This window comes from Camellia sinensis, chromosome 6 (assembly GCF_055761805.1).
Source record: "Camellia sinensis isolate YWXY chromosome 6, ASM5576180v1, whole genome shotgun sequence".
Classification (NCBI taxonomy): Eukaryota; Viridiplantae; Streptophyta; class Magnoliopsida; order Ericales; family Theaceae; genus Camellia; species Camellia sinensis.
Window position 1 is genome coordinate 196,991,160 of NC_138966.1, and position 10,109 is coordinate 197,001,268.

General features: G+C 34.7%; 1 protein-coding gene across 1 annotated transcript; it reads left to right on the forward strand.

Moving 5' to 3' along the window:
- Window positions 1-9,819, forward strand: LOC145792178 (putative histone-arginine methyltransferase 1.3). Its single transcript, XM_082872889.1, has 13 exons — window positions 1-2,478; window positions 3,130-3,273; window positions 3,514-3,617; window positions 3,754-3,852; window positions 3,953-4,022; window positions 4,440-4,536; window positions 5,129-5,183; window positions 5,889-5,972; window positions 8,291-8,368; window positions 8,816-8,919; window positions 9,003-9,175; window positions 9,267-9,418; window positions 9,571-9,819. Exons 1-13 carry the CDS (start codon window positions 2,283-2,285, stop codon window positions 9,655-9,657), a joined length of 1,443 nt encoding a protein of 480 aa, XP_082729015.1. The 5' UTR covers window positions 1-2,282; the 3' UTR covers window positions 9,658-9,819.
- Window positions 9,820-10,109: the final 290 nt, after the last annotated feature.

Here is a 10,109-nt window from a genome sequence, read left to right on the forward strand (position 1 = left end):
TGAAATGAATGCACAAGTAAACACATAAAGCCTAAAACTCTATCATGTATGATCAAGAGCGTCGGCGACTGAGAATTAAGGCACGTTTCATAACTTCAAGTATGAAATGTCCCTTATTTCCCGTGTTTGGACTAACACCTATTCCAAACACAATGCAACACATAACATGGCATGCACAATGCTATGTAACATGGAGTATGCAAAAATGCAATGCAACACAAGCATGCAAATATGCAATATAACTTAAGCATGCAAACATGCAATGCAACATGAACAACCTAACAAGGCTAATGGCATGCATGCACAATACTAAGAACAACATGGCCCACTTAATGCAATGTGACATGATTAACTTAACAAAGCTAATAACATGCAAACTATGCTAATGCATGCACAATACAAACAACAACTAGCATACACAATGCAAATGGACATGGCATACACAAATGCAATGAACCATATGGCATACTCAATGCAATGTGACCTAAGCATGCAAACAACATGGCATACACTATGCGATGAATCAACATGCAAACAACATGGCATACTCAATGCTCTGAACTACATGGCATACATAATGCTCAATGGAATTAAACCAAAATGGATAGACCTCGGTCATGCCCAAATCAGTGGCCATAATGATGAAACCAAGGCACAAAAGACAAGGCATGCATGCACAATGCATTGGCCTTTCAACTAGGCCTAAGAGCACAACCCTCGAGAAGGCTCAAGGAGTGACAAATGCGGAAGTGTAACAACACTAAATGCACTGAAATTAAGTAAGAAATGATGCCAAATCATTCAATCAAACACAAGTATAGCATGCAAAGGTCCTAAAGCATGAAAGCTAATAAAGAGGACTACAAAGGAGGCATGCAATACATGGAAACTATGCATGAACCAACCATGGACAGAGTTGAAATAGGTCAAAACAATGACCAAAACATGCTAAGATGGAGGCTCAAAGACCTAGGCATGCAAGCATACACACTAGGCCACAATAAGACAACAATGCACAATACTCAAAGGCATTTAAAACATGAAAGAAGTGGGAATATAGTTATGCTATAAGCTCTAAAATGAAGTATTAAATGATGCCAAATCATCTAAATAGCCCAAGATAGCATGCACGAGTCATCAAAACACAAAGCTAGCAAGGCCAATTGCACTACAGCTATACAAAGCATGAAGCATATGGCAAAGGCAGCCCAAAACATTCCTAGAACATGTTAAAATGATACTAAAACATGTATGGAAGGAAGCCAAAACAAGCTAACATGAAGGGCATAAGGCATAATGCATACAAGGCAAATATGGTGGATTACACTACACCTATTAAGACCAAGCATGGGATGACTTAACCAATAAAAATCAGAGTTATATCGTGGCAAAATAACCCCAAAAACACATTGAAATGATAGCTAGCAAGCGTAGGCATGGAGGCATACGCAATGATTCATGTTAAGGCATAAAGGGGGAAACCCTCCAACGCATTGAATGAGTGATAAATGCAAGTGCATGACCATGAAACATGGGTTAAAATCACATTATAAGTGATGCCAAATCATTCAAATAGGCCAAGCAATGCATGCTAGTGGACTTGACACACAAAGCTAACAAACTAGAATGCACTATAGCTATACAAAGCATGGCATGCATGACCAAAAAAACACAAATCAGAGCTAGAGCATGCTAAAACATGGACAAAAGCTTCTTAAAGTTAAGCCAAAAGCATGTTAGAATGACATGTTAAAGCATGATGCATGTTAGGCTATTTCATGGAATTGCACTACAAGTGCATGAGGCATGCAAGAGGTGACCAAACCAAACCCTAACAGAGGTATGACATGGCAAAACATCACTAAAAACATGCTGAAATGAAAACAAAACAAGTTAGAATGACATGCTACTTCATGAAGCATATAAGACTAGTTTGTGAGATTTACACTACAAGTGTATTAGGCATGCATGGAGTGACAAAACCAAGTAAAAAAAGTGGCATGCCATGCTAAAATAAGCCCAAATACAAGCCAATATATGGCCAACATAAGCTTAGCAAACATGCTCACACATGAGGCATATGAAGCAAGTATTCAAGACACAAGGAGAGGGGATGACCCTCTCCTTTTTGGGACCTCAAAACACCCTTCCAGTAGGTTGGACACACTGTTTGGCAGCATCTAGTTTTCTTTCTTCGCTAGACTCCATGTTTTGAAGGTTCTTATCGTTGTTGTTATTGCTGTTTACATTCAATATTTTATCACCTTGGATATAGTGAAAACATGTCGATGTTTACATTTTGGTGGCTTTATGATGCAGTTTGGTTTTGCGCTGCTAAATGTGCATGTTTGTTGACCCCTTTACTTTTGAACCAGAACTCTTATTCAAGGGGAATCACAATTCAGTTTAGAAAGGAGGAGGAAAGTAGGGACTTCCATTGTGCATTTGACCAATGGAAGAATGAAGTGGTTGTTCAAGGTGCTCTTTTGATATCCGCCTATAATTTTTGTTGAAAAAATGGATGTATATCTAGTCACCTGTTTGATACAATTTTTTTGTTTTGATTTGTTGCAACCCCTTTTTCCCTATTTTATATTTTGTTTAGTTGTTCTATTGAGTATTGTTTGGTCATTAAGATTCTTTAGTGCTTTGCTTGTAATTTGTACAAAGAACAATCGTATCTTGCATGGAACTTTAAATGAGGTGAAGCTTCTATTTGAAGTCATATGTCCCAACTTATTTTGAATGCTTTTGCATAAGATTGTGCCCTAATAGCTATAGGCACTTTAATTGGGTGTTGTATCTCTGTTGGGCATGCGTTTAGTATTGACACCTCTTGGGCATACTTCGGTGATGTGTCCCTAACTCAGATTAAATTTAATTATTTTGGACACTTTCACACGTTTCAAATACTTCTTAAGATTGCCTAAGTGTTCATTAAAATTTTTTTTTGACATTTTTTGATAAGTAAAATTACATTAGAGAAGGTGCCAAGGGGGCACCACCCTTATACAATGAGAAAAGAAAAAAAAAATCCCTAATTAAGATGGAGAAATTGAGATTTTGAATGAGGAGCAGTTGTAAATCATGGTTTAGAGAAGCCTAATTGTTTCTTGTTTTCCCTTGCAGGATCATGTGAACCAAATGGAACATTATCAGCTTCTAAAAGCAAGTTTGATGATAAGATAGAGTCATCTTCTGCCAAAATGTATTTTCATTACTATGGACAATTGCTACATCAACAAAATATGCTACAGGATTATGTGAGGACAGGTAATATTACTGAGCTTTGGTTTGTTGCTTGCTGATCTTGTTGTAGGTGTTTACCTTCTATGTTTGTAATTAAAAATTCTTTGTTAAAGGCATATGTGCCATTGTGCTGCTGGTAAAATGCTTTGTATCTTGTCAAACATTTTTGTTTTCCTTAATTGTAAAGAAATGCATGTCTATATTGAGTAGTTATAGATCACAAGGTGCATGCGTGAGTTGACATGATAAACATGCTTGTTTCAGGAACTTATTATGCTGCAGTCATTGAGAATTGCACTGATTTTGTTGGTCGTGTGGTTGTGGATGTTGGTGCTGGTAGCGGTATTCTGTCCTTATTTGCCGCTCAGGTTGCCTAAGTTTTGTTTGTGTTTGTGCATGAAAATATACTGACTTAATGGATTTATCTTTGTTTGTTGGCTTCTAGAATTCTATTCCAACTCCACCCTCTCTTTTTCTCTGCCTCACTTTTTTTTCTCATATCAGGCTGGCGCTAAACATGTTTATGCAGTGGAAGCATCTGAAATGGTAGAATATGCCAGGAAACTTATTGCTGGGAACCCATTGTTGGCTCAAAGAATTACGGTGCAATTTTTTGTTTTCTTGCATTTCAATTTAAATGTTAACGGAGTTAGAACACTGTTTCTTATCCTTTTTTGGGGGCATGTTTTCACTTAAATTATAGGTAGTCAAGGGTAAAGTTGAAGAAGTTGAATTGCCTGAGAAAGTAGATATTTTGATCTCGGAGCCAATGGGTAAGCTTATCATGGCATGTGCGCTATTGACAAATTCTAGTTAACTATGGCATTTTCTGTGATATTAAACATATAATGCCATGTTTGTTTTTTTTATTATTACTATGCAATTTAGTGACACCATCAATGTTATGTTACAAAGTGTGTGTGCGTGTGTTTTTTTTTACCCTCTTTTCTGGTTAAGTAATGGAGACACTTTTGTAACATTATAGAATTGGCATGAAGTTAGTATATGCTTGGACACAAGTGAAAATTGGGAAAGATATCTATTAAAAAAGTGACACATTGTGGTATTTTAGACTGGCACTCCGCCCAGTCTGCATGTTGGACAATCTATTCTATTAATAGTGATGGGGAGATTATCTATTGTTTTTTATGCACAGAATGAAGTCTCAGAATCTTTTTTTCTTCTTTTAGGGACCTTGTTAGTCAATGAAAGAATGCTGGAGACCTATGTAATTGCAAGGGATCGGTTCCTTGTTCCTAATGGAAAGATGTTTCCTACGATTGGAAGGTGATTGCTATGATCTTAATGATTTTTGTACCTACACAATACCATGGAAAAATGTTTAATGGTTCTCATTGTCATACTCCCTTAATCTCCTGTATTAAATTAGAAGACTTTCAGTTACTAGCTTGACTTCCCTCTGTGAACTTATGTGCTTTGACTTTTCTGCATACGTTATGGTGCAAATATCATGCATGGAACATATTGGAAATTCTATAAGAGATGGAAGAAACTCAATTCAAAAGCAGCCATGCTAGTTGGCAGGATTCTAGCTTTAGGCCTTGCTTAGGATGTTAAGTACGTTAGTTATTGATGTTTCTGTGTTTTTCTTTGATATTTATGTCCGGAACAGTTTTTAAATTTTCACTATGGACTATAAGTGGGAGGGTAGGTGTTATTTATTTATTTATTTGTTAGTGGCTTAGGTATATAGTGGGGTTGGGGTTGACTGAACCCAAAGTGTAGCAAGGGTCCCTAGGAGTGCCTACATATATTTGTTTCACTGTGTTTTATCATATTTGTTGCAAAGATTAATATGTGTGCTTTGTTATGTGTCATTTGTTTGGGTTCTGATGTTTAAGTTTGATTGCTCCTGCAGAATACATATGGCACCATTCAGTGATGAATATTTGTATGTTGAGATTGCAAATAAGGTAAGTGAAATGAGTTGAAGCATTTGTAGGGTTAATCACTATCATGTACCCTGTGATTAAGTGAAGGTTAAGAATGATATGTGAAATTTGCATGACCCCAATTGTAGGTGATTTTCCCCTCCTATTTCTTGTCAAAAGAATTCAATTTCAGTTTTTTTTTTTAAATTTATTTATCAAAAATAAAAATAAAAAATTCAGTTTTTAAATGTAAGTTGACCTTTTGGAATCTATCCAATTAAATAGTGATCGAACTAGTCTTACACCTATTTGTATGCAAATTGTAGTGAACGTTGCATTTTACTGGGACAAAGTCCTGGATCAAAAAATCAGGAACTTGTTTGTGCTGTTATTTTACTTGAGAAATTAAACAAGCAAAAAGGGGACTAAAAACAATATTAGGTCATTGGATTATTTGTAATTTTGGGTAAGATACATTAAATTATATCACTGCTTTTACCCTTCATTATTTTTCCTTGCAAATATGCTGGGCTCTTGTGCTCTTCTTTAATGAAGATAATATCTTCACTAGGAAAATTTTGTCTTCTGTTTTAGAATCAGTTTATTTTTGTTTGGTCACTTGTTGCTAAATGCATCCATTTGCTTTATATTGTTTATTTGTTACTACCATAAAAACTTGTTTTTTGTTGTGTTTTGGTTTTTTTGGCAATGAAAGTGGTCTAATATTTTTTACTCTTATCTACGCAGGCCCTCTTTTGGCAGCAACGAAGTTATTATGAGGTTGATCTAACACCTTTATATGGATTTGCTTTCCAAGGGTACTTTTCTCAGGTTCGTCTTACTTGCAAGCATAATTGTCAAATCGGGATTCGTACCATGAATCGAAATGGTTTCGTACCGAATCGCGAATCGTGAATCGTGAATCGTGAATTGTAAATATTCGGTCACTTTTTTAAATTACTTAAAAGCATATATATCCATACATTTAGATATCAAATATATCTTATGAATATAAAATATTTAGACTTAAATCTATGAAAATGTTATTTTGAATGATAATCACGTAGTTTAATAGGTAAAAAGTTAACAAAGTTCGTATGTAAGATCACCATCTTACCTTTTTCTTTTTTAGATAGTTTTTATCAACCATTCTTAATAAAGATAATAACAAATAGATAAAACTATCAATTTTCAAAGTAACAATAATTAACAATGATATTGATATTTGGACAATAAACAAACATACTTTTCTAAGTAATAGTGAGCAAATAATAAGAAATAATTAAAATATTTTAAAAGGTATAACTAACCTCACACATATAATATTCAATTTAATAAACTAACAATAGATAATTCATAGTGTAACTTTAATTTTAAACATCTTTAGAAGATATATTATGATTTTTTAAAGGGAAAAAAAATGAGAAAGTTAAAAATATGTCGAGTCTGACTGAATCTGATTGGATCCTATTAAAAATTCCATGATTCCTAAAATAACAACAAATCATGTATATATGTTGGTTATTTTGGTATTAAATGTTATTAGAAGTTGTTTATGTCATTTTCACTAAAAAGATAGAGAAAAAACGTCTAAAATATGTCAGACATAATAATTTCAAAAATTACATAAATCGTAAAAAGTGAATTAAATTGTGAATCGATTGTGAATCGTGCAATTCACTAGAGATTCACTTCGAATACCCATAGATTCGTATCGATTTTGCAAGAATTGCGAATCCTAAGATTTTGATAGCAGAACTTGCAAGTACTACAAATATTATTGAATTTTTAAGATGGTGTCACAGTTTTCTCATTATGCTTGGCTTTAAATGTCTACAAGTGCATTATAATGCATCTTATTTGTTGAACCTATTCCTGCTCTTTTCCTTCAATAATTTAGTTGTTGATACATAGAGTTTGGTTTGTAGAGGTTAGTTCTTTGAAGTTACATCTTTTGTTTGTTATGCAAAATTTTCTTATTATAAAAAATCACCGTGAAGAACAACATCACCATTTAAAAGCTCTAGAAGGGTATTTTGATTAATAAAATTGGGAGTAGAGAAGAAGGATTTATGTAAACGACCCCATTTGATGAGTTTGGAGGCTTGGTTTGGTTAAAGTTGGGATAGCTGTAAGTAGTGATCATTTGAAGAATGTAAATTTTTCTTAGAACTTCATTTTCATGTAGGATTTAGTTATTTCTATATTGCATGGGTACACACCAAGCTTATGAGTTTTGATCCCATTTGTAAGAGTGTCTTCTTTACCAAGCAGTGGAGATTTTGTCCACGCACATCTAATTCAGATTATCTATAACCTTAGATTGTAAGCAATTTTGAAGTATGTGTACCTTCTAGAACGTCAATAAATTTCATTCTCTTGTTAACACTGAAATAACTAATAATTAAATCCACTAGCATGAATCATTCCCTATTTTACTGGTTCACAGTGGGATTTTTTTTTTTTTATGAAAGGTAGCCCGCCCCTTGGATTGCCACCCTCAAAATCTTTTCAAACATATGGAAATGACATTATTTAAGATATCATAACAAAAAGCAGATGGTCTCAAGGCTTGTTTGAGATGATTTTATTTGTGGCAGGTCAATGTTCATTGAGGTGTGTCCTTTTGGAAGAATCTGTTATTTGTCTTCATTAGAAGAGTTCTCTCTCTTCCATGATGTGGATGATGTGGTCTGTGTAGAAAGAAAAATTAGGAGAAACTTTTAAGGGATTCCAGTTGAAAGTAGAAACTGTGAACACTCACATTGTTAGATTGTGGTAAATCTTGATACAGTCACTGACAGAAAAAAGCTGCCTGCAGTTTCCACATATGAATTGAATTAGGTCAATTTGAACACTCATATTATAAATGTGTTGGCAGGAAAGCATTGTTGAAAGGTTCTTGAAGCATTCAAGTACAATGTGTGTGTGTGTGTGTGTGTGTGTGTGTGTGCACGCCATGGTTACCATCAACTTGATGGTAAAGCATTGTTCAAAGGTTCTTGAAACTTTCGAGTACAATGTGTCTGTGCATACACTTCTGTCTGTCATGTTTATTGACAGTAATTATGTTGGCTTTTCTGTTTTTATCATGGTGACCTCTAATGATCTCTCTCTCTCTCTCTCTCTCCCCTTTACTTTCTGTACAGCCAGTGGTGGATGCTTTTGATCCTAGTCTATTAGTGGCTCCAGCAATATCTCATACGATTAACTTCACTTCTATAAAGGTATTAGTTAACTGTCTAAATAAGAACTATCACTTGCCAACCACAGTAATATTTATAAAAAAAATACTTGTTTCTTTATTAGCACAGCAATTGTTCTTTCATAGTCCATGACTGGTGGGCATTCATGGATTTGAAGAGGTCAAGTTAAAAAGGTTTTGTGGAATGGAATTACTGTTTCTGTAACTATGGAACTGCTGAAATTATGGATCACAAAGGGGGTCTACTAGGGTACAAAAATGTCGGAGGTTTTGATAGCTGCTCACATTGTCTTTCTTTGCAGGGTATATATGGATTTCTGTTTTGTAAACTTTGTGGGATTGTTTGGGCAATGGAATATGATGCAACCTGATTATGAAACTACCCATAGAGGCTGTAATATATCCATGTTAAATGGGATTGAAGTATGGAATAAAGCTTGATGATTGTCTTATATTTTTCATTCTGCAGGAAGAGGAGTTGTATGAAATTGATGTTCCATTGAAATTCAAAGCCCCTGCGGGTACTAGAATTCATGGGTTGGCATGTTGGTTTGATGTATTGTTCGATGGGAGGTAATCATTTGATGTTTGATTAATAATGTTCCTCTCTCTCTCTCTCTCTCTCTCACAACCATTGTTAATTCCTCATTCTACAGTACTGTACAAAGGTGGCTGAGCACAGCTCCTGGTGCGGCTACAACCCACTGGTATCAGCTGCGTTGTGTCCTCTCTCAGCCACTTTATGTCATGCCAGGACAAGAAATTACAGGTCAACTCCACATGATTGCACACAATGCTCAGAGTTATTCTATTAACTTAACGATGACAAGTTAGTGTTCATGATCTAACTAGTTCAGTTGTATTTGTTTGTTAATAGGATTCTTTAAATGTTCTAATTAGTGGTAAATGAACTTAAATAGCTAAAAGTTGGGCCGCTGGTGCCGGACAAGGAGGAATAGTCCATACATCATCCGGCAAATTTGATCTCAAAGAGCCCTATTACCGAATGTCTCAACCCCAAGCCTATTCAATTGCCCAAGATCAACCAACACATCATCTAAAAAATACACAGGTATTGAATCATCTTTGTCATCATGTTGTGATCCTCATGATTTGGTTTTGAAACAAAGGAATAATGGCACACCATGCCTTGCCATTGTTTTGCTTTTCCTATGCATTTGGTCATTTTTCGAAGTGTTGGTGACTTGGTTTGCTGCTTGGCAGGATATACAAATACAATCACAGGAAGAAGAAGCATTTGAGTTGATGCATCAACCATCTCAAAATGTGGATATTGAGTACATTGAGTGAGTCACTGAAAAAATAAATAAAAAGAAAAAAGAAAGAGAAGCTACTGAATATTGATTGATTCTCTGTAAATTATATCAAAATGAGTAAAAAATTTCATTGTTCAATACCCGGAGAATATCAAGATTTTGACTAGTTGAATAATCAAATGTGGCTTGCTTCAAATTATGTTATCTTGATAACCATTTATACTAGTACAAATTTTCACCGTTATACGAACAAACCTACCAATTAAGTGTTTCTGAAAGAAAATTTCAAATTTCAGAAAATGTTGAAGTGGTGACTGCTAGTTTCTAGGAGCTAGTTCTATTTATACGGTCACTGTTACTTCTTCCGAGATGGAGAAAAACAACAAATATTGAATTATACTACTTTTCCGATTAAATCTCTAGAAATTAAAATTTTCATTCAAATATGCCTTCTAATTTTTCAATTTGATTTTGGGAACAAGTTTA